The 24062-nt window shown below is 45.5% G+C and overlaps 2 protein-coding genes across 2 annotated transcripts; one reads left to right on the forward strand and one right to left on the reverse strand.

Annotated features, from left to right (window-relative positions):
• Nucleotides 1–2835: 2835 nt before the first annotated feature.
• LOC148051969 (uncharacterized) lies at nucleotides 2836–7887 on the reverse strand. Its single transcript, XM_087734597.1, has 5 exons — nucleotides 7639–7887; nucleotides 6543–6650; nucleotides 5766–5869; nucleotides 4390–4602; nucleotides 2836–3374 (listed from the first exon to the last, which is right to left on the reverse strand). Exons 1-4 carry the CDS (start codon nucleotides 7885–7887, stop codon nucleotides 4530–4532), a joined length of 534 nt encoding a protein of 177 aa, XP_087590723.1. The 3' UTR covers nucleotides 2836–3374; nucleotides 4390–4529.
• On the forward strand, nucleotides 7806–20061 carry LOC104011582 (lysosomal dipeptide transporter MFSD1-like). The gene is made up of 13 exons (XM_087733401.1): nucleotides 7806–7907; nucleotides 8095–8195; nucleotides 10153–10277; nucleotides 10372–10427; nucleotides 11179–11322; nucleotides 11791–11949; nucleotides 13535–13650; nucleotides 14514–14614; nucleotides 16716–16827; nucleotides 17470–17607; nucleotides 18178–18317; nucleotides 18483–18594; nucleotides 18879–20061. The coding sequence occupies exons 1-13, from the start codon at nucleotides 7886–7888 to the stop codon at nucleotides 18993–18995; spliced, it is 1443 nt and encodes a 480-aa protein (XP_087589527.1). The 5' UTR covers nucleotides 7806–7885; the 3' UTR covers nucleotides 18996–20061.
• Nucleotides 20062–24062: the final 4001 nt, after the last annotated feature.

A 24062-nucleotide genomic window follows, 5' to 3' on the forward strand; every position in this document is an offset into this window, starting at 1 on the left:
TTTCTGTAAACCAGACTTTCTTTACAAGTGACTATTCTTGTTTAAAAATATGTGTACGGCAGAAACTACTTGTGCTTCCTTTCTGTAAGACAGGATCTGCAGAGTTGACCAGCAAAATTCAGCTGCGGGAATGGGATCGTATAAAACCTTTTTACAGAGGTTTATCTCTGTCTAGCATGAGAACTGTTTAGTGGTATTCCTTTTAAGTTTAAAAGGAAGGCTTGATTTGGCTTCAAATAATTTAATGAAGTTCCATAAGCATTTTAAAGACAATGTTTACGGAAGACCACTGAAAACTCTATATAACAACAGCAACCGATGCACATATAGCTCATTTCCCACTCCAGAAGCTTCTTCCATATTTGTTAAGGTCAGGAAAAAAAATATTCTGGTAGCTCTACAAAACCTCATTCACCCAGTACTTTCCGAACTGTGGTAATGACTTGTGCTTTGGCCAGAGAATGCCTCTTACAGAGATATTCAGCCTTCATTTTTAAACAGACAATCTACCATGTCTCTTGGAAATCCTTAGTGGTATTTCCAGCTTTCAATTTTTTATTTTTAATTTACAGCCACGGGATCTTAACAGACCTTCTGCAGGACTCAGGAACTGTCTCGACTCAGGCGTCGCTCCTTGATAGGTACTTACAGGCCACAGGCCCTCGCATTTCTCTTTGTTCAGTCCTCCTCTGACTGAAGAAAACTCTGTGTAGTTTTCTACATTATTACACAGAGGAGTGTTCTATTAATTAAATGGACTGCAAAAAAAAAGGTAGATAAAACTACATATTGGATACCTTCACAACCATGACATTTTTGTGTAGACTAGCTGTGTACATCTACTCACCCTCCTGAGCACTCCCATCATTGTTTTGCAAATAATACTCTCATTTAGTCAAAATTTAATTAACTGCTTTGACGTAGCACTTGGCTCTCTGTAACCAACAGAGAAACGGGTGCACCAGTTTATCCTCTCTGATCTTTTACATTTCTTCAGTAGTGTAAATGGCACTAGTATAAATATGCACAAGAAACAACACAAAAAAGCATTTTCAATCAATAAGCAGTAGGCAAGACTGTGCGAGGACCAGAGGAGATCCCAGGCAGTTGTTAGGGGCCACGTAACGTGATCCATCCCCTCTCCATCCTCATGGCTCATCACGGAGGCATTCTGAAGGTTCTGGCAGAACTGTAACCAGACCCTTCGTCTTCCGAGGACGGTGGAGAGACGAGGAGGAAGCCAGGCCTTGTAGGAAGGCGCAGGGGAGTTTTGTTTAGCGTTCATAAAACATTAGTAAAAGCAACTTCCATTCTGGGTGAAATCCCTGAGATCGGCAAACACGGATTTCTGCATCCCTGCAGGCAACTCCCCGTCTTTTTTGTATCTATTTTATTTGAGTTCTTTAAAGAACATGAGAAAGCACTGTGATTCCGTCTTTGAAATGCTTCAAGTAAATATATTTTTGACAATATTCTGATTAAAACACAGATTTGTAAAATCTGACATAATTTTCTTCCCATCTGCTGGTTTGCTAAATTTTGAAATGCACTACTCATTGCTGTGATGATATGGTTTAGCAACAGAAAAGCTGCTTTCTCCTCTACCTCTCTTCAGTGCACTTCAGAAGCATCTTCTGGACACAGTGTTAAAAATGGCACCTTTGCCTAAAGCAAATGTCTTTTTGACACGGTTCTCCAAAGTTAGCATATACCCAGCTCTTATCTATCTCCTGATCCGTCACAATAAACTGCTCAACTTGTGCACTAGATCACTTGTCCCCAGTACTGACAGGCAAATGGTACGGTATTTCTTTAAGATGGTATTGTGCCGATTACCAAACCACTGATTGCAGTGGCGATCTGCCCTGAGGATCTGTAGGACCGGATTCCATCTTCCATCTCTGTATTTTATTAATTCTCATAGAATCATAGAATCATTTAGGTTGGAAAAGACCTTTAAGATCATCAAGTCCAACTGTATTCTCGTTGCTTTGTTGTTGTTATCCAAGTGCGCATTTCAGGGGAGAGAATTACATTCATGGTGAACAGTAACACCAAAAATGCAGGCAAAACGTAAATACAGGGTTGGGGTTTTTTTCACTGACTTGCACGTGGGCTTTATTATTTTTTTCTTGCATATTAAATCAATGCATAGACCTTGAACCGAAGGCAAAAAAAGCTTTCCTGAATGAGGCCAGGATGCCCTGGCCCGCTGATCTCAGACCTTTTACTCCCTGCCCTGTGAAGTATAGAGAGGAAAGAAAAACCCCTAAGCCCCAAGCAAGCTACATTATATGAAAACCGTGGCCGCTGCAACGAAGGGTATCTCATGGTAAATTAAGAAAGGGTAGAAGCGTAGTAAAATGTGCAGAAGCTCATGATGTTTTCAGAAACACTGGCTACTGTTAAATGTTTTATAGTAGCCCTTCTGCACCTGATATCCTTCCACACCAGTGAGAGACAGAGAGAAACACGAAGGGAGTAGGATGGGAGATTTCAAGTGTCAGTTTGACACACATACTCTGTACCAGCTTTCTTCCCATGTCCTGGACCTTAATCCCAGCCCCACTTTTACTCCTGTGCTTTCAGCTGACAAACTGCAGGTGCAGGGACACGCGTGGCTAGGGACAATCTTTTCAAGCAGAAAGGGGCAGCGGCACGCACCTTAGTGCCTAGAAGATTTACATCAACTCCCCCATTTCTTTCCATTTGCTTTTTATAAAGTAGGAGAGCGCCTCTAGAAACCTAAGCTACATTTAAAAGAGACGTTCAGTACAAATGTAAGGGGACAGACAAATGCTCAGATATGGCAGTAACGGATGCAGTACAAGCACCGAAAGAGTCAGGTTGCCTTTATTAGCGGTTCAGCAAAGAGGGAAAATTCTGTCTCTGTGACAAGGGCAAAGAATATAATTAACTAACAGGACTCCTTAGTTTAGTGCCATGTTAAATCCACGGTGGGTTTTAAGGTCTGTCCTGAACCCGTGGGAGGGAGGGATGGCTTCCAAGCTAGCTGGAATGAACATCAGCAAATGGAGCAGTCACGCTAGGGAAGGTTACATTATTAATTATATTAAAGAGCTCTCTCACAACAGCAGGACGTTACAGAAAAAAAAGAATAGCTCATCCCTCAGACACCGCAGTAAGCAAACACAGACGAGTGCGGGTCTTCCCGCCGTTGTGAACCCTCCTCCTCCCCCCTGCTCACCCCGTGCACGGGGGATTTTCCCCCTCCCAGCCACTCAGCCTTGGCGGTGAGCACCGCACATCATCTGGTGACGGAGCCTCTGACAGCACCGGCAGCAAAAAGACGTCTCGGAGCTTGGCAGCAGCACAACCTCTGGGGACCCCGCGAGCCTGAGAGCAGACGCTGGCTGGTTAGTAAGAAAAATATGCAGTCGTGAGAAGGACATGGCAAAATATGTTAAATGATTACATATAAGTGCTCCTGTTTCCTCTCTTTTCAGAAGAAATACACAATTCATTGCAAAATGAAGTATAACACCTGACAAATTAAAATCACTCGCCTGCCTGAAAATGTTGTACTTACTACAGCTATACTTTTACCTCACCGTTTATGACTGAAGACATAACAAAAAATACAGTATCTTTTAAAAAAGATTTAACACAACTTGTCAGATAACCAATTTCACTGTTTTCTCTCATGTAAGGCAACCACTTGGAAACAGAATGCAAATAATGACACATGCTTTAGTAAGTTAAGCGCTAAACTCAAAGGGCTGCCCACAATACTCGAGGAGTCCCTGAGACTGAGATCTTGGTGATGAAAAATCCAGATAAATAAGAGCAGGCATATACCAGAAGAGACTGCCTGTTTAAGATAGAAAATTGAAACTATAAAATCAGAAAAACTGGCACAAGGACTTCAAGGGCAGGAGAAGGGCTTGATACTACTTTCAGTAAGCTTTCTGTAAAACTGAATTACAATTATCCGTGTAGGTTTTTATGAGAGGACTAAAACCAGGAGTTCCGAGAGCTTCAGGAAATAACAAAAGCTCTGCAGTTTTGGACTGCATTTACAGTCAAGGCAAAACGTTATGATGATACATTTATGGATGCACAGGTGTAGGAACCAGGTAATTATTCAAATAAAAGTCAGAATGACTGAACACCTACAAATGCAAGTTAAGATGAATGGAATTTGACAGAATATGAGACCTAAGAGACAGGAGACAATATTAAAATCACAGATATGCTTACAAGGGAGAACGTAAGGCAAACCTCGAGTCAACCAGCCACCCACACCTGTGCTCCAGACCTTACAAAGCCATCATGGATCCTCTCCATTAAAGGTTTTCTTCAAGGATGGTCTCCATAGGTTGTATTCATAATCTCCATCTTACTTGTCAGCCAATTGATTTTTCTTACCAAATATTAATTCTCTTCCTTGAAGCAGTCATGGAAAAAGAGCTCTTCTCCTTCTCTCCGCTGTCTGAATTGGTCTGGTTCTTGCCCCGTAAGTCTTGTGAGTAGATGAGGTTTTCTGACACACTGCTACTTCTCCAGTTTTAAATTTTGTGGATCTTCCTACTCCATTTGTGACGTAAGCCCACACCTCTTCCACTACCGAAAGACTTCTTACTGGATAGAAGGTGGAAATAACAACAGTCTTCAGGTTCCCAAATGATTTCTGGATCACAGATTTTTAATCAGTCATGTCTATTAGTTCTGATTCTAGGAAGCTCTGAGCAACAGCATAGACACCAGAGCTGCTGATGCGCAGATTCAGCAGGAAAAGTATTTCACCTGGCCATGCTCAGAAAGTTAGCTTTAACTGACAAGACATCAAAGGTATTTTTATGCCTGTCCCTTTCCTCCCTAAAGACAACCTAAAGGTTCTTCTAGACAAGCGGTAACCTGAGTCTGGACAAACATTCATGCCCCCATTGCAAATTCCTCACAAGTATTTGACCTCACCATCACTAGTCCTATATACTAATTCTTACTAAGGACTCATGAATCAAACACACTTCCCACCTCTACTCCAGATCATTTACGAGCTAGAGCTAAAAGGGGGGAAAAGAGTAAAATTCAAAAGGTGAATTAATTCTAACACATCAAATTCACACAGCCTGTTAGCCAAAGATTGACAGGAGGGAGGGGGGAATATTTCATATCTGTGGAAAAATATATATTTCCATATAAATAACATGGAATATTATGAAATAGATATAATATTATATATATATATAGTTCCATATATACACACACATATATACATACAGAAAATATTTCATATAGATATAGATGTGGAAAACAAAACACTTCTGAGGAAGAAAATTGGAGGCGTGTGTCCAGACTCACTAGGCAAAGGAATCAGATATATTCAACCTATTATTTACATAGTAGGAGGCTGATACGTATTTTTCATTTCCATCCCTTCGGCACCACAGTGCATTTTGTCCAGCATATCAGTATTTTTCAAAAGCAATGTGACTGCAACACAGTTTTCCTGAAGCGTGATACAAATACCAGGAGTGGCTAGGTAAACATGTCTTAAAAGTGCTACAAAGCTTCGGGAACCTGCTGCTGCTCCCAGCAGCGTTTGTACGCACCCCTGATGCTGCTAATAATGGCTATAGCCTACAAGAAATCTGAGAATCTGTGGGCTATAGTACCCTGCACGTGTGTATTACTTCCAAGCCTGGAATCTTAGATTCATTCTTTGACTTCAAAAAGTAGGGCTGTCGCAGTATATTGACAGCGGAAAAGGCTCTCCCAGATGCCATTTGAACGGTACTTGCCAGCAGGCGTCCTTCATGAAGACATGAATCAGAACTGAAATGAGGGGCAGCCCCGTCAGCAAGAACTGGACTCGGAGCATTTCATAGCTTTCGTAAGGAAGTACCTAGAACCAAAACCCAGCTCGTTTCCCGAGAACCTGCAAATCAGCAGGAAAGCTCTAACCCTAGTTTTCAAATCAATCACACACACAATCCTATGTTTTATACACAGACACACACATATCTTTGTATACACACGCGTATATACACACACACATACACACGTATATATAAATGTTATTGTTATCCAGACACTTTTATTTTTGCTCAGTGCTTTATAAGACATTTGTCTTTGGCCAGAAGAGTTCCTTTCAGGAGCTGGTTCTTAGTTAGTGTACTGGGTTTAGCTGGGAAGGAGTTTATTTTCTTCATAGCAGCTGATATGGTGCTATGCTTCAGGCTGGCTAGGAGAACAACGTTGGTATCACAACCATGTTTCAGCTGACCAAAGAGATGTCCCATGCCATGTAGCACCACGTTCAGCAAGAAAGCCGGGGGGAGTTTTTTCCAAGGTAACCGTTGCTTGGGGGCCAGGTGGGCATCGGTCTGTTGATGGTGAGCAATTGCCTGTGCACCACTTGGCGGGTTTTTTCCCTGTTTTTTTTTTTTCCCCTTCACTTATTAAGCTGTCTGTATCTCAGCCCACAAGGCTCTGTGGTGTTTTCCTCACTTTTGCCCTTCCGATTCTCTCCCCCATCCCCCTGGGGACAGTGAGTGAGCAGCTGGGTGGGGGCTCACCTGCTCGTCGGGATCAGCCCACCGAAGCGAGGTAAGGCCAAGATGGATCAGCAACGTGAGGCTTCCTCTGCACATAAGGCAACAATGCTGTTTCAGTGTACTCCACACCTGCAGCCCAAGGAAGGGAGAAACCATAGGGTAGGATACAATAAAAAACTTCTGCATGGCAGCACAAGCGATGTCTGAACGACAGCATTTATAAAAATAGCCTTTAAGGATATCTTGTAGTCCGACTCCGTTCACAAGTCAGATGCTCCTAGAACTGTTAGTTATTGAACTATTTTCAGTACACACCACTGCTGAAAACTTTTGTTTAACATCGCATTGGCTACCTGCATAAACTTTGTCTTACTGAGCATATAACATGAGCACAGAGAACATTTCACAGCGCACATCCAGGTTGCTCAAGGTTATTTTTCCATCCTGTACCTTTTCCCTGGGTGTACCTTGACCCACTGACACAGGAGCGGGAAGAAACTTCTGGATTCCCGAGTCGTGCCGCTCGCTGTGAAGGACAGCCATGCCACGTACCCTTGCTCATGTGTTTATCGAGCTCTGTTTTAAAATCAGGTGAGGCACTGGCCCTCGCTGTTGCTCTTGCGAGGCTTGCCTTATTTGATGGCTCTTTGTGCCTTGTCTGGGTAGAAAATATTCTTCCAACAGGGAGAGAGATATACTTACCCCTTCAATCATAGAGGGGTTTGGGGGCTTGGGGTTTTTTGTGTTTGGGTTTTTTTTTTTCCCCTTCTTCTTTCCTTGTTTTTCTTCTTTTCATTACCAGGACCCTGCTCTTGTGATGACTAGAAACCTCTAATTTATGCGTGGCTGGTCTCCATCTATCTGCTCTTGTGCAGCATTGTCCACTAGCTTAAATAACTGCTCTTTCTCCATTTTTCAGATGAGACACTTCTGTTAACACATCCTAAAAGATAGGCCTTTTTTCCCCCAAAACCATGCATTTTTGACTGCTGTTCGGTTTACGATGCATTACAAACCGGTTTCTTCTGTGCTGCTGTTCCCTAGTCAGCTATTCCGCACCTTGTATTCACCCATTCGACCTCTCCCGTTTTCACCCGCCAGCTGTAATTCTCCTTACCCAGTCCCCCTCTGGCGCAGGACAACGCCCCGGTTCACCACGCCGCTTTTCAAATCGGATCCTGTCCCTTCGGATTCCTCCCAGCCCCGGCTCGACCCCGAGGGCGAGGCCGAGCTCCGGGGGCAGCGGCCTCCCCGCGGGGCCAGGCCCTCGGCGCGGCTGCGGGCGGGCCCGGGGCCGGGCCCGGGGCCGAGGCGGGGCCGGCGCAGCGGCAGCGGCCGCGGCCGGGGGAGGCGCGGGCTGCGGCATGGCGGCGGCGGCGGAGCGGGGTGAGCGCCGGCGGGGCGGGGGGGCTGGGCCCGGGGGCGCGGGCCCGGCGGGCGGCCGTGGGTCGGGCCCCGCAGCCCCGGGCCCAGCTGGGCCCGCCCGGCCGAGCCGCGGCTGGGGGCGCGGCGGGGCCTGCGGGAGGGCCGGGCCGCGCCGTGAGGGGTGAGGTGGGTCCGCTCTGCCCCGCAGCCTCCTACCGCTTCGTGGTGCTGCTCTTCAACTGCCTCCTCACCTTCGGCTCCTACTTCTGCTTCGACATCCCCAGCGTCCTGCAGGCGCAGCTCCAGGGGGTGAGTGCTGGGCGGGCGCCTGGGCCGCGGCCCGGCGGCGGGCGGGCGGGCGCAAAGGGCAGAACCGGCAAAGCGGGGGCCGCGCTCGCCGGCGGAGCGTCCGGGCCTGTCCGTGCGGGCCGAGGGGCTTCGCTGCGCAGAATACGCGCGGAGCGGGACGAGCCGAGAGCGGTTCGAGTTCTCGCTGCCGCCTGGACCACTGGAAACCGAAAACCTGCCCCTGCTCGATGATTGTCAGCTCTCCGTCCAAACCGCCGTTCGCTACACAGAGTTCGGAGTTAGAACGGTGTTCGCACCGCTCTGCACGTAGAGGATGCGTAGGACTGACCATTAGTCCCTGCGCGGGACGGGAGGACTAGCAGTGTTGGAGACAGGAGACTAGAAAAGACTTGCTGGGTCTTCAGACCCAAACCTCCTGGTGCTGCAGGTATCACAGCATGCTGCCCGAAAGACAGAGCCGTGCAGGGAGATCGCAGGGGGACTCTGTCATGTAAAACTCGCCGTGTTCTCAAATGCTAGAAAATTTTGTCGTTCAGGGTTCAGACCGATATCCCCGTTGATTTCTGGGATTTCTCCAGGGATGCCCGAGTCCCAAAGTTCTTACCCGAATTCCTGAATATCTGACAAATTGTTACTTGACTCATTTATCTCCCATTATGGAATCTTTTGAGAGATGGTTTTACTCACGTGTGCCATCTGCTGATGGATTAGGATGTGTAGGCTGAGAGCCACTGTCCTCTTCTTTGTCTGCTTCAGTAGCCACGGCAGAAATATATATAGCTTGCATGTAGCTTTTTTTCTTTTTTTTTTTAAATGCAGTTAATCCATATCATTCAGACAGGGAACTCCAGGCTAAATTGGCTGCAGTTTGTCATTGCAAACAGGAGTAAAAACAAAAAAAATAGGTCAGTATTTATTCCTTGATCCTCCACAACTTCTGTAGGTCTGGGGGAGAAGAGCCAGTTCTGTCTTTATGGAGCAAAGGAAAGGTTATGTCATATTTTGTTATGTAGGTAGCTTTGTAGGGTAGTGAAACCAAGCCATATTTTTCTGTGTTAGGTACTGTGCAAACGGTGTTTTCATCTGTTGACACTCATGATATTTTTACTCTGGCGAATTTAGCCTCTGCCTGCCTTATGCCAGTGGTACAGCGGTAGTTGGAGCATCTAAGAGCAGCATCTAAGACCAGCGCTTGCAGTGAAAACACTTTGTTCTAGGGAACTGTTTCCCCGCAGCCTCAGGCATTTCTACTAGAGCAGATCTGAGGGGTTTGTAAATATGATGGCTGTATAAAAATCACGCGGTTAAAATCACGCTTTCCTTGTGCTTATTCAAGACGTTAAGCTTGTGCCTGCTAGCGTGGAAGACCTAGCGTCCATTTCCTGGTGCAGGTAGATTTTTAGTACTTGGAAGATCTAGTTTTTTTCCTAATCATATGGTGTTGAGGAGATGTTGCTTTTCTGTAGCAAAAATGATGTTATTAAATCATGCTAGGACTACCAGTTTCCTACTGTTCAGCAAATGCTTTATAGCTGTGAATTAATATGGACTACTGCTAAGTTTTGTATTTACACACTGCTTAAGACTTTATAGTAAGTAATGAAGAGTCAGATCAAGCTAAACTACAGGCAAGAAACTAAGGGATCAAATAAACCTCGTGGTGCAGTCTCCTGGCTTTTCTTTTGGACTGAAATGTGTATAAAGGTGCTGAGCCCCGGCCGCTGCTGCCACAGAAAGGGAGAGGGAAGGGGAAGACGAGCCGTGCTGATGGCCAGTCATTTCTCATTTGGCAAGGGCTGGCTAAGACACGAGTCCTCTAATTCCTGCTCGTGGAAGTGGGAACTGAGTAGGAGAAATAGAAATCTAGCAGGCAAGAACTTAACTTCATTTTTAAAGGCATGTGTGGGTTTTCATCTGTGTCTGCTGCCTAACACAGGCTCTGTGACTTGTTATGCAGAACCTGACCTGCCCCAACGGAACCCATCATAACAGCACCGGGCATAACAGCACGCTGGACTGTGTTGAAGGCTTGGGAATGACACCTGCACAATACAATTTGCTGTACGCGATCTATGCTTGGACGTAAGTCACTTTTCTCCTCTTTGGGGGGTGGGGTAGTTTGCTAGTTGCTATCCAGCAGCAAGACACAAATGTTTCTGCTCTTGTTTTCTCCTAGAAACGCAGTAGTGGTTATTCTGGCTGGATTCCTGATTGATAAACTAGGAAATCGCTGTAAGTTCTGAGGATCGATTAATTTATTCTTGTACTGAAGTGGGATTTCAGGCTGTTCTTTCAGTGCAAAGGGATGATCAAAGGTTCCACTTCAGTGAGATCCCGGAGGGATGGGACAGGAGGGACAGCTCTGTGTGCGGAGTGCGTGACGGTTAGTTGAGCCGCTCCATGAAGGCACCTGAGCCGTTTTCATCCTTTGACCACTGACTTATCTGAATTTACACAGCAGCGCAGTAAACGTGCATTCCTCTGACGTGCACGTAACAGGGAATAGTGGTACCTGTTTTCGATGGGACAAACTGATAGTGTTCTGTTCCCTTATCTGACATTTGTTCTGGTGCGTGCCATCATTTAAGACCCAGCAGTCCCAGCAAATGCAGTTATGCAGGGAAATATCTTACAGATGAGGAGACAGAGGCACAGAGAAAGAGACCGCTGGCTGTAGGCTATAGTCTGTGGTGGAGCTCAGGACAGGAACAGGGACCCTATAGAGTTCAGAGTCCTCTATCTGACGACTTATTCTGCCTCTCTGACCTTCCACCATGATAATATCACCATTATTTTGAGGATTCCCAGGTCATTTTATAAAGAGACCAGTCTTTACAAAATTAAAATGAGGGTAAACTGATGGAAGCCCACAGGTTTACTGGCATGTTTTGAGGTTGCTCTTTTGCTTTTTGACAAAGAATGCTTTTGTCCTGATCTCAGCATGTCTGCTGAGGTTTGTGTATTTTTTTCTGTTTCTCCCTAGTTGGTGTCTTTGTTTTCTCTTTTCTGACTGTGCTGGGATCATCAATCTTCGCTCTAGGCTCACATTTCAAGGGGTCGCCATACCTCCTACCAATGATGCTGACAGGAAGACTGCTCTTCGGCTCTGGGAATGGGTCACTCACAAGTAAGGAGTTCACATTCTTAATTACGCCTCACCAGAGCGTCATGATACATTTTTATTTTGCCTCCTAGATCCTTGTCCAACCAGTCAGCTGGAACCTGCGTTGCTAAGAGAAGAACACTGCTCCTTGAAGGGTTGCATGGATTTAATGTGTGCCAAAATGTTTGAAAGTCTTCCCCTCTAACAAGTTTGTCCTTCTCCCAAGGGTGGGGACTGACGTGTGATTGCTGTGCCTTTGGGGTTATTTTTGCTTGCCTTATTTGAGGGATAAGTTCACCTCCCATGTCCCAGCATGATTTAGTACGTTTTAAAATGGACTGCGAAGTTGACACGTACTACCTCCGCTTGGGATGTGTAGCGGTTTCTTACCCCAGCTCAAGCACTCTAGCTTGAGAGACTCTGTTTGTTGCTTCTGTGCAATGCTCTTGGCCAAGTCTGTCTGTTCAAGAGAGGATTTTTGTCTTCTCCAAGTTGTGCAGAATCGTATCACAGCCTTCTGGTTCAAGGGGAAGGAACTGGCGCTGGCATTTGGGCTGACTCTGTCTTTCTCCCGTCTTGGGAGTGTCCTCAACTTCTTCTTCACCCAGCAGTTTGAGGCAAAATTTGGAATGCAGTGGACGCTCTGGGGAGGTGAGTTTCTTTGGTGCTTTGGCATTTTATTTTTCCAGACCTGAGGCTAGCCTGTTTGGTCCAGTTATGAAAAGTACCTGAAAGAGATAGTGACGTTAGCAGGAGGAGGCACATTATTTTCCGGTTTTTCCTGTTGCTTTCCGTATGCAGTGGAGCGGTGGTTTCTTCACTGATGCCTGAAAACCCTCTCTAAAGCTGTAGTGTCAGCCTGACCGTTTTGTCTGCGGTTTTCTTGAGATTACTTTAACATCTGCAGTCACAGGTAGTCAGTACTTAATATAGGTTTACTCCCATGGAATGGAAACTTCAGAGTGAAACAAAAGAGCAATCTAATGTGTTTGTTCTTCCGTATTTTAGCTAGCAGAACATGCTGGTTCTGTAGTAGTATCTGTATTGGTCTTGGCGTAAGATGCCTTGCACATGGACTGATCAAAACTGTAGGTTTAAATTACTGTGAGAAGCAGGATCTGAAATAGACGTTTCTTAGTGTGAATCTGTTCTAGGGCTCGTCTCTTTAGAAGATTTGAGTTTCTGTCCTCTCTTCGGTGCAGTAAGATGGGACCTGTCTCTAGTGGAAGGGGTGATCTGTTTCACAGTGCAGTTAAGTAGTGGCACTGGGGTACTCAGGTGTGCTGGAATGGTGACGTTAGGGAGACCTGCCCCAGGGCATCCTTCGTGTACAAAGACTCAGTGATTATAGGAAAGTGTTATTTCCCAAACAACAAAACAGTATGGGTCATCACCCATGGAAAAGAGGATGCATATGTGAGATAAATCTCTTGCAGAAATGGAAACCCGTTGCTCTCCTCTGATTCCAGCTCTCAGAGGAGAAACTGGGACGGGCATGGCGTGTCACAGCCCACTGACACTGTTAGTTTTGTGCTCAGGCTGCATTTGCAAGCACAGCACAGCGAATTCAGTAGCCCATGAAGGGATAAATCCATCAGACAAAGCGTGTATGCGTCACAGAGATTGTTTGGGCTCTTTGGAAAACAAAACGGATGCCGATCTCTTTCTGAGAGGAGGATGTCTGCGGCAGATGCCCGTTGCCAAACTCGCTTCTGGCATACCCAGCATGATCTGATTCCCTTCTCTGGAGCCGAGTGTGCTAACGGGTCAGGTTGCTGTAGTAACTGCAGTAGGCCACATAAATAAAGAGGTATAACTTGGCTTCCAGTACCAGCCCGTGTGTGATATCTCTCCTGCTCGTGGAACCATGGAAGTTTCTTAATGTCTGGCTTGTTTTAACCTTGGGTTTGTTACGCACAGGCCTGCTGCAGTTTAGAAGGCGTTCTGGCCGCAGCCCAACAAAGTGGCTGGCCCTAGAGACGGGTGGGGCTTTAGCTTCGCTGGCCTCAGGCAGTTCTGCAGCGCATTGGAAGCTTAGTGGACAGAGCTCAGGGACGCTGACAGGGTGGTCCGAGGTAAATGGTCCTACTACACGGCTGGAGTAGGGAAGGCTGTTAACTTTAAGAGAAGCCAGGAGTAGGAGTCGTAGAGAATTCTGCGTATTACATGCAGTTGGTTTTGTCATTCAGCTCTCTCCACGCTGAGGAATTTCTAACACCTCTTGTGTCTTTTCCAGGTACCCTGCTCTGCGTGCTTGGTTTTGTTTCAGCCCTGACAGTCAGTGTTTTAGATAAAGTGGGCATGAAGCAACTGGGCTTGGATGGGGTTATCCAGCAAGAATCCAAAAAAGTGGTACGTGATGCACAGACAGCTTTTCCATCTCCATCTCGGAAGGCTGCAGTAGTAAGGGCTGGTCCTGGCCAGAAGAGGGCATTAACACCACTCGGTTAAATCTTGCAGAGTAGTTCGTCAGGTCCATCTGAGGATATTGCCTCTCCAAGCCACCAAAGTCTAAATGTTCTGTTTAGAGCCTATGTATTTGCAGCCTTCCAGAGCGCTGAGTTAGCCTCTGAACAGCATTACTTTTCTGAGCCAGTTACTTCTTGACTGTAGGTGGCTCAGAAGAGGATTTTGTGCATAAAACCGCAAGCAGCCTCTCTCTGCAACTGCTTTCTGGCTCACAGGGTCCGTGACAGAAAACAGCTAATCTGGGCAGTACTGAACTATCTTTTGCCAGCCCGTATCTTCCAGTCCTCCTTGCATTCTTCTGTCCAGGAACAAGCGTTACGGGCAATAGCTTGCAATTTTTATGGCACTTAAATCTATTAGACAGCTTTCTTCTTATGACAGTATTCTTACTCGTTTCTGTATCTATCTCAGTGTTGTGACTCCTGTTTATACTGTATCTTTGCACTGTGTTTCAAAAGTTTTGCAGTAGAATAGCCTGCTTAGAATAGTCTCTTGCAGCCATAATCTTTATAAAAATAAGAAGAAAGCTTTTTGTGTTTTCTTTACTGAATAGTGTTAAGGAAGGCATGCTTTGGAGACAGGACATGCCAAATTTCGCTTAGAGATACATGAGCTGCCTTTCAGTTCCCTTTTATCTGCTGTTACTTATTGAATTTTTTGTGACCTTCAATGGCTGGCAGAAAGTGACATCAGTGTGAAGCTGAAGACTCTTTCCTGGTGAGTGAGGGCACATCTTATTTTTGCAGCGCATTCAGGACATCCGGCGACTTCCCCTTCGCTACTGGCTCCTGGTCCTCACCATCACGTTCTTCTACAATGGAGTCTTCCCCTTTGTGGCAGACGCCAGGTACTGCTCTATGGCTGTAGTCCCACTGACTGGTACAAGCCTGTCAGAGCCTTGCAGCCCCTCGATTTTTCGTTGACTGGGAAATACGTGGGTAATATGCTTGTTGCTTCCACTCATGAAACACAGAGAAACGTGTCTTTAACACTTAGTTAAAAAACACGAGGGTTCTTTGACCTGTCTTTCCCTTCAAAGGTGAGGGAGGCTTCTGAAAGAAAGCAAAAATAACTTAAAGGGAAATGATTCATCCAATATTTAAAGCTTGGAACACTGCTAAAGGAGGATCAGAAGGATTTGGGAGAAGGGGAAGAAATAGTTTACTTAAAAAATAGCCCATGGACATTTCACCTTTGTGACAGTCCGACAAAGTGGCTGTCTTTTGAACAGGGTGGGGTGTTAGCTTCGCAGGCCTGGGCAGTTCTGTCCTGCAGGTCCTGCATGTTGTCTGCTGTGTTTGGAACAAAGCTAAGCTTGCAGCAGCCTGGGTTTGTAAGTGAGGAAGCCTTTGCATCCCAGTGCAAGGCTTGCAGACTTCCTTTTTTTATGCCTCCGTTTGCTTAAAACAAAGAAGCAACCTGCCTGACTAGATTGGGACTCCTGCTTCTGTCCTGTGGCTCTGCCACAGACTTGTCATTTTGCTGCTTTTTTCCTGTTTGTGGATGATGCGGCTTCTATCACGTAATGAGTATGAACTTTTATATTAGCAAATGCCTGCAGTAAAAAAAAGAATTATTTTGGTAGTATTTCATTAGTGATGTATAGTAAGCCACTGTGAAATCAGGAGTGAAGAAATGTCATCAACATTATTGTAACAAATGTACAAGTGACCTCGTATTAGTAAAATAAAGACATTCAAGATGGCAAGGATCATAGAATCATAGAATCGTCAAGGTTGGAAAAGACCCTTAAGATCATCGAGTCCAACCATTAACCTATCATTGCCAAGTCCATCTATACCATGTCCTCAAGCACCACGTCTGTCCATTCTTTAAATACCTCCAGGGATGGAGACTCAACCACTGACCTGGGCAGCCTGGGCCAGTGCTTGAGATCGTCAAGGCCTTGATGAGGTGGGCTTTCTATCAGTTGCCCTCTCATTTTAACTGAAAACAGTGTTGGTTGATCACACAGAATCCTCATCTCTGCAGTTCTGCCTCCCTGCAGGAGTTTTTTTTTTTTTGCTCCCTGTGGAGCAAAAGTTCGGGCACCAAGAGTCATGTTTCACACGTCTTTTCTGGCAAAAAATGCTATGCTGCTTCCCAGTCAGAAACATAATGATCCCAAGGCCACTGCTCTTTGGCGAATTCTATCGCAGTAAATCTTCAGGGACCAGTGCCTTGTTTCATACTTTGCTAACAACACAGGCTATAAAGGCTCGTTATTACTAATGGTGAGTAGCCAAACCAGGCTTAAGTAGCTACAAGATCTCTAAATAAACTAGTCTTTCTCAGCTGGTATGACTGTAAATTCTGTAAAGAATTTGAGTAAGTTTTTTAATGCCATTTTTGGCTGTCCCTGACAAAGGTGAAAGGCTGACTTCTGACAATGAAAACAAAGCTTGGTTCGTGTGTTTTCTGCTTTAACCAGAAGTCTCCTTAAAGATGCCAAGGAGGGATTCCTAGTACTTCTAAAAGGCAGGTGTTCAATTTAAATGCTGATCTTTGCTGCTGGATTATTTTGAAATACTCTTCCTGCCCCTCAGCATTCTCATCCTGGGATTGATAATGCTTTCTGCCTCTTCAAAGAGAATGTAGAAAATCCATCCGTATGTTTTGGACAGGTGATGGCAAATGGCTGCTTGTGAGCTGTGCTGATGTAAGTGAACGTACGCCCAACTTCAACCTGCGGCTTTACTCTGCACTTGCAGAAGCGTCTTGAAAGTGGCCATTTAAGTTCCCGGCTTCTCTATGGTGTGCATCAATTAAAAAGAAAATGAAACAACAAAGGCTCGGCACTACAAACTAGATGGAATCAAACTTGTTTACAAGTCCTCTCATTAAACCCCTTCCTGTCCATATGTTTGTGCTCAGACTTACTTTCTGTCAAAATAACCAGATCAAGAATCCTAATTATGTCATTTTTCCCCCCTTCATTTTATTTTTAGCAAGTTTATCCAGGATAAATATTCTGGTTACAGTCAGCAGGCAGCCGCTTATATTGCTGGGGCAGTGTACGACAGCTCCCTTCTTCTCTCTGCAGCAGCTGGCATATTAATTGTGAGTACCCAAACCCACAAGTGCTTGCTGATAACTTTTTCCTAATTTTTTCAAATGTCTTTGTTACAACCTCCTCAACCAGAATTTAGCCTGTTGTTACTGAACAAGCGGTCCTTTAATTCCTTGCAAACTGCAAGATGCACTTCAGTCTGAATTAAATAACAAGAAATAATGTTAACCTGTTTTTCCCTGTGACCCTTAACTGTGCTACGGTAGCATCAAACCATGGGAAATGGCCGTATGTTTTGAGAAGTCTGAGACTGGAACAGAAAGGATCAGGATAAGCTTTGCAAGTAGATAGGAAAGGACAACCTGCATGTAGTCAGTCCCTGTTTCGTCAAACTCTTCCTTTCCTTATTTCCACAACTGTCAAGGCATGATGGTGTGGTTTTCCTCCCCCTTTATTAAAGCCTGCCATTTCACATGAATACTGGACACCGATTCTCTGACAAGCGTTTCAGTCTCAGTTCAGGAGTACGCAAGAGGAACTAGTAATAGCCAGTCTGCTACAATATCAACAACTAGGAAATGACACCTTACTGCCGCTTGGGCCAGCCCACTTTGCGCAGCCGCCCGCGTCACTAGGGTCTGCGGGAAGCAAGGATCTCTTGTAAGAGGCCACCTGCTCGTTTCCTTTACCAGGACTACGTTGGACTGAGAGGCATCTTCGCTGTCAGCTGTGCTGCATTGACTCTGCCAGTCTTCGCTCTTCTGGCATTTACGTTTGTTCCCCCGTTAGTCTCTACCATCTGGCTGGGGATTACTTACTCCTTTGCTGCTGTAAGTTCACAACCCACTGCTGTAGTTGAGTGTTTTGCGGCTGTGCTCCTACCTCCTGGATGGCATACACCGCCGCCCTTCTGTCCCGATGAGCAGGTTTAGCAGCCGCAGTCTGAACTCATTGGCTCCCCACTCCTGAAGACTTTGGTTAGTACCAAATAACCCCAAAGATGGAGCAAAACGCAAAGCAGAGTAAGGGACCATTTGATACAGCATGGAGCACGAACCTGTCTGTGCTTTTCTTGGTGCTTTTTTACCTTGAATGTAACACCTGAATCTCCTTTGAGTCTTAGGAGCTAAATCATCAGGTCCAACTCCCCTTCAGAAATCTGGAGTCAGGTTATTCCAGTTTCAAATAACGCGTTGTCTACGCTGTCTCAAGCTGCTCGAAAAGGGTGGGGCACAGCCTAGAACCAGCCAACAGGCTGGGAGGGATAAGCACCGGATTGTTTGAAGAGAAAGTATAAAGGTTTATTTAGTGGGACTACTTCCTTTTTAAACCAGTGACCATCTAACTAACACCTTTAAATAAGGCTTTGAGTTAACTCCTCTTCTCGTTACTCCTACCAGGCTAGTATGTGGCCGTCCATACCTCTTGTGGTTCCCCAAGCAACTTTAGGGACAGCTATGGGGCTTGCAACTTCTGTGCAGATGATTGGCGTTGGCCTTTCGAATCTGATTGTTGGACACGTTCTAGGAACAAAGTCCAGGTGAGAATGCTTTTTCTTTTTTTCCAAGCAGAGACATCAGGAGTGCTTTAGTGGAGCAGCATGAACAGAAATCAGTCTTTGCAACCTGATGCTGCAAGGAACTATAGCGGTGCCTTAAATATCTTCAAGTGACTAGTTGTTCCATCCTGTTTTGGCCTTTTCTAGTGAATTAAAGATCCCCCTGTGGCGCTGGCAACAGATGATGATCTTTATGTTGGCAAACACTATTGCATGCATTGTTGCCTCCGTTAGCCTCAATATCGTGGACAAGAAACAGGTAAGTGTGATGAAAGGTGACAAATAGCCTTGCATCACCGAGTTGCTTTTGTTGATGTAACAGCTGTTGGGTGTGTATAGAAGTAATTCCCCCAACATAAAAAAAATGGGACCGCATAAAACGAGAACGATCTGCTAAAATACTGATGCAGTGCACAGCAGCCTTACCTAGTATCAAGCTATTGGCGGTTGTATTTTTTCGCAAAAAGGACACCGCTGTAGCAATATATGTTTACAGGAAGAACAGTATCATTTTTGTCACAAACTGCTGCTTTGAACTTCTAGGGCGGGACGCTGAACAGAACAAGAAAGGGAGCACCTGTGGAGCAGGAGGACAGAGAGCCCGCGGATGCAGCACCGCTCCTCGCTGATGAAAGGGGAAAGGAAGGCTCTGTCAGCTGAAGCTTCGCAGCGCGAGGTGACGACGGCTGCCAGACGCAGCACTGGTCACTTCTGTTTGAAAGGGGATTTTTAGCCTGTGTATTTTAGACATCTTTAAAGGGAATCTTGAAGGGAACTGTCTACAGAAAGGGAATGTTTCCCCTTTCTTATGCCTGGCACACAAGTGAAAGGTGTCTGCTCTGTGGTTCTTAGGCATTCTCCAACATACAGAAACCTGCATGGGGCACTTTAAAAACTACACTACAGCAAGTGAAGCTAACCTAGCTGAAGCTTGTTCGTAAGCCATTAGAGAGTTGCTTTTCACTCTTGCATCAAAACTGCCCGCATAAAGTGTGCCTGCCTGGTCCACCACTGTTTCTCCATCACAAGAATCCTGTACATCGGCACTTGCTAATCCACACACCCTGGCAGGCCTGCTGTTCCAGTTATTGCTCTAGATTAGCATGCATCTTTCACAAATTACATATCCGTGCAAGTTACACCATCATTATTCTTTAGGCAGGAGACTGAATTAATTTTGTGCACAAGCCTAGCTTAATTGCTTATTACCTTACTAGAAACGCTTCTGTAAGCTGTGCTTATTCATTTGTCTTCAAAAGCGTAACAGGTTTTGATCTGAAATTCTGTCCTTTAAACCAGGGTGCTCTTACTCATGAATGCTAGAGGCTGATTTTGCTCAGCCAGCTGCCCTTTCACTATGCAAAATGCTCGCAAACACTCGCACAGTGTTTACAAAAGCACAAAGGATGCTTTAAGAATGAAGTAAACTTTAACACAGCCAAGTACAAGGAATGCTGAAGTGAATGACTTATGTAAATTATTACAAATCCTTATGAGAAAAATGCAACTCGAGCAGAGCTGCTCTAACATAAACACTAGTATACTGACAGCAGTTTAGGCACTGACAGCATCCAGTAAAGACACATTTTAAGTAGTTGTCACAGAAGACAAGTCCGCCCATCAAAGCAAAGTTTTCTTAAACTGATTTACTGAAGATAATGTGTTCAGAGAGCAACATCTTCTAAGTTTTAAGTTACACTGTGAATTAAAGGATTTCCCTGTTGGAGTCTGGTGCAGCAGAAATTTGGGGGTGGGGTGGAAAGTCACAGAACTGCAAAATCACAGACTCCTTTGGTTTGGTGGTGACCTCCTGAGAGCATCTAGTCCAGCACCCTCTGCTCAAGCAGGGCCAGCCAGAGCAGGTTGCCCAGGACCGTGTCTGGTCAGTCTGAGCGTCCCCACGGATGGGAGACTCTGCAGCCTCTCTGGGCAGCCTGTGCCGGTGTTTGACCACCCTCGCAGTGAAAAAGTGCTGCCTTGTGTTCAGGTGGAATTCGGTGTGCTTTAATTTGTGCCCATTGCCTCTTGTCCAGAGAAGAGTCTGGCTCCCTCGTCCTCGCTCCCTCCCAGCCGGTACTTAAACACACTGGTAAGATCTCCCTGAGCCATCTCTTCTCCAGGCTGAAGAGTCCCAGCCTCTTCTCCTACGAAAGAGCCTCCAGTCCATTTACCACCTTTGTGGCCCATCACTGCGCTTACTAAGTCGCATCCCTCTAGTACTAGGGAGCCCAAAGCTGGACTTGGTGCTCTGTGTGAGGCCTCCTCAGTGTTTTCACTCAGCTGGTAAATCAGACTCCTGCTAGACTGTAGCTTTAAGTACATCCCTGAGCCTCCAGTCACTGTACTCCTCTCCAGTGCTGAAATCCTCCAGCTGCATTTTTTCATAGTGGAAAAACCCCATGGTGAATTTCCAAATGCATTTATGAAAAACCACATGCAGCAGTAGTACATACTCATGTTGGAGGCTTGTGTACAGAAGAAAGTATGTGTTCAACACAGCTGATTTTTCACGTCAATACTACCGACACCTGGCTTAAAAGCAGTGACTTGAGCCTGGCTGGCAGGAGGTCATCAGCTTTCTCAGTTTATATACCAAACGATGCTGCAGCTAAACTCCATGGGGTTGGTCCTGTAACAAGTGCTGGGATACCCACTGAAAGTCCTGTACTTGGTTCTTCATGGAAGAAGCTCAAATGCCAGCCATTCCTGTTTTTCCATTTCCCATAATCTGCTTCCAAATTACCAGAAAAGAAACTTCACTCTTCTGTTTTGAAGAGAGTTGTGACATACTTTCCTTAAAATCTGCCACTGGTTAACAAGCTCCATGACTATGTGGCACTGGAAATCTCACTGCCTACTCTGCTAGGTTTCACTGTGAAGCTTTCCTGCGTATTTCCTACATTCACCGCCTAGAAGGAGAACTTCTGTTCACTACAGCGGTTTTGTAGAGACCATTGTACAAAGATCCCTGCACGTGCTTTTAAAAACCCTTCCATATAATCTGAAGATGCAGGCAGATTCTAGTGAGCTTCGACTCTGTTGCACAAAGACCATCTTTGTGGCTTGTAGGTTGGGAGGATTCTACTAGAGCCTCTTACAGGCAAAGAGTGCTTCTTAAAAGACTGCTCAGATTAATAAAGCTTGAAGCCGATATAACAACAGCAAGGAGGCAGAGTATGAGCCTTCCTGCAACAGCACCTGCTCATCTCCATTAGGATTCATCAACAGCTTCCCGTTACTCCTGTTTAACTGCTTTTTTCATTAATTACTCCACTGATGACAGGAAAGCCACCTTCGCTTTGCCTGTCTTCCTGATTCTTGCTTGACGCCTGCTGTTGAGATGCCAGAGCTCACTTCTGAGAAACTTTTAACATAGTAATTGCATGGTGCTCTACTTCGTTTGAGCTTGTCATGAAAATGAAAGGGTGGCAATCACAGAGGTCAACGTGCTGCAAGAAATGGAAAGAAACAATCAGCTGATTTTGTTTAATGTTTGTAGTGCTGCACTGATCCCGTATACAGGTAACTGAAAACCCCCACCCCCACCCTCTCCCTAGCCTCGGGCAACCCTGGAAAGGGTAAGCTCTTTTCAACAGTATTCCTTGGCAGAACCTTCCTCCTGTGTAAGAGACAGTGGATTGCAACTCTTAAAATACAAGCTGTGAAACTTGAAAGTGGACTTCAGTTCGGGCAACTCACGCCAAGGTGGATTTTTTTTTTTTTTTTGCTGCTCATCATGCTCCAGAGCATGCTCCCAGAAGCCAGAACGTTAAACCCGTTTACACAGCAGAGCCCATGTTTAGGTAAGTTTGTGGGAGGGGAGGAAAAGCTGCCATCTTTATGAAGAAACTGGCACAACATTAATTCCTGGTTACTTCCGAGAGACCTCTGTGCTTCTGATACACTTTGGCACAGAGCTGTTTGGTTTTGGCTTCAGTGGCATATAGCACACACCCAGCAGTAGCACGGGACGGGTACTCGAGAAGTCAAAGGCAGCATAGCTACGATTTAAAATATACGTCTACGTAGGAGGGAGGATGAAAGCGGCAGGGTAAGAGACCAGCATCAGAAGCTAGCTGGAGCCAGAGAGGCTGATGGGTAAAGCAAATTACTGCTTTCTTGCTGGTTATGGCCAGCGCTTTGACCTGCTTGAGGAGGAGGTCCTGTTAACAATAAAAGGAGTTGCAGCTTGAAAGAAAGCTAGATTCAAGAGAGGATCATCTTCATCCCAAGAAGCAAGACAAAACAATAATCAGGGCTGCAAATTTAGCACAATAATTAAAAACTGCTCTTTCTGCTCATTGACTGTGTTTTCAGAGGGAGGAGCAAGTAGCAATTGGGCTAGCAGCCTGGGCATCCAGCTTAGTCTGCCGGCTGTTTGGGGGGGTTCTGTGCATCAGTTCTTGGCTAGCAATAAATCGTTGCCCAGTCTACTTCTTGCACAGCTGATAACAAGTAAGGACATAAATGGCTTATCGTGTGCCAAGGTCTCTCTATAATCCTGCCCTCTGTTACCAGCAGATAGTCTGCGCTCAGAGGTCTGTATCCTTTTGCTTTCTCTAGTCTAGCATAGCACAGCATCCTGGCTGTGACCCTGCTTTATTCCTCGGGAAAAATAAACAACGGAAAACTCCAGCCTCAACAACATTCTAAACCATCTCCTTTTCCAAAGGGAAGTGATAGAGGATTTTGGCAGAGCTTCAAGCTGAAATTCAATAGGAGACGTATCAGAGGGCTTGAACAAAATACTGGGTGGCCAGCTGGCTCCCAAACTATGAAGATGCAAGTTGACAACTGAGCACACTCCACACGTTGACAGGCAAGCAAACTGTTCTCCACCACACGGTCACACAGGTAGCCAAGATGCTTGGATGTCCGTGCATCAGTGCGATCCTATCATACATAAGCAACTGTGAGGATTTTTCAGGGAACATACCACAACAGTCACTCCTTTAGTGCTTAGATAATTGTCTCCACACAACACTACTTTACATATGTTCTCTCACTAAACAAGCCCCAAGAATGTACTTTAGATATTCCAAGTCTGATTAACCTCTATAAATCCTTCAAAAAAACCCAGTAATGCTACTTAGAACACTGACAGAGAGGACATTAGTCTTGCTCATTCAGAGCGCGAAGCAGGCTGTTTATCAATGGCGACGCAGTGATGTAACAGAAGGACAGCATCAGACAGTGCTTGCTTAACAGGTACTGCACGGAGGCCAGCAGCCCGAACCGGGGAAAACACGCGCTGATCTGGGCCAATCAGGCTCACAGGGGATCAGGAGGGATGACATTGCCGCTGGGCTGTGCATTGGAGCAGTGGTGTACCGGACAGGCGTGGTGACACATTTAGGAGCTAAGCAGCAGCTATGCCTAGAATTGCACACATGACTTAGGAAAGCATGCAAGTCATCCTTTAACCACTTTGCAAGCTAAGCTTATTATAACAGATAGAATATTATCCAGGTTACTGTTTTAGTCTTGGAAGGAAAATTATTCTATCCCAAGTGTTTAAGCTACAAACCTTCAATTTAGGGGCAAAGCAATGAGGTAACGTACAGAGTTGCAAAGCGAACCTATATTGTAGTCTACTGGTTGGCAGCAGTTCAAAGGAAGGAGAATCCTTTGTTGCTGATGTGTTACCTATCAAGGATATTCACCAGCTCCCACACTAAGCAGATCCTACCCAAAGCACTGTGCATGCTCAAGAGAAGAGTTCTGAAC

This window comes from Nipponia nippon, unplaced genomic scaffold, assembly GCF_047370975.1.
Source record: "Nipponia nippon isolate SJK-2023a ecotype South Korea unplaced genomic scaffold, ASM4737097v1 scaffold_5, whole genome shotgun sequence".
Taxonomy (NCBI): domain Eukaryota; kingdom Metazoa; phylum Chordata; class Aves; order Pelecaniformes; family Threskiornithidae; genus Nipponia; species Nipponia nippon.

What these genes read in the sequence shown, in the direction of transcription:
- LOC104011582 (XM_087733401.1), top strand. Translation starts at nt 7,886, where the DNA reads ATGGCGGCGGCGGCGGAGCGGG. An exon ending in TGATAAACTAGGAAATCGCT is followed by an intron (nt 10,428 to 11,178) that starts GTAAGTTCTGAG and finishes GTTTCTCCCTAG; the next exon opens with TTGGTGTCTTTGTTTTCTCT. An exon ending in CAGCAGCTGGCATATTAATT is followed by an intron (nt 16,828 to 17,469) that starts GTGAGTACCCAA and finishes TTCCTTTACCAG; the next exon opens with GACTACGTTGGACTGAGAGG.
- LOC148051969 (XM_087734597.1), bottom strand. Translation starts at nt 7,887, where the DNA reads ATGCCGCAGCCCGCGCCTCCCCCGGCCGCGGCCGCTGCCGCTGCGCCG. An exon ending in CTGCGCCAGAGGGGGACTGG is followed by an intron (nt 6,651 to 7,638) that starts GTAAGGAGAATT and finishes CTTGGGCTGCAG; the next exon opens with GTGTGGAGTACACTGAAACA. An exon ending in GGGCTGATCCCGACGAGCAG is followed by an intron (nt 5,870 to 6,542) that starts GTGAGCCCCCAC and finishes TTTTGGTTCTAG; the next exon opens with GTACTTCCTTACGAAAGCTA.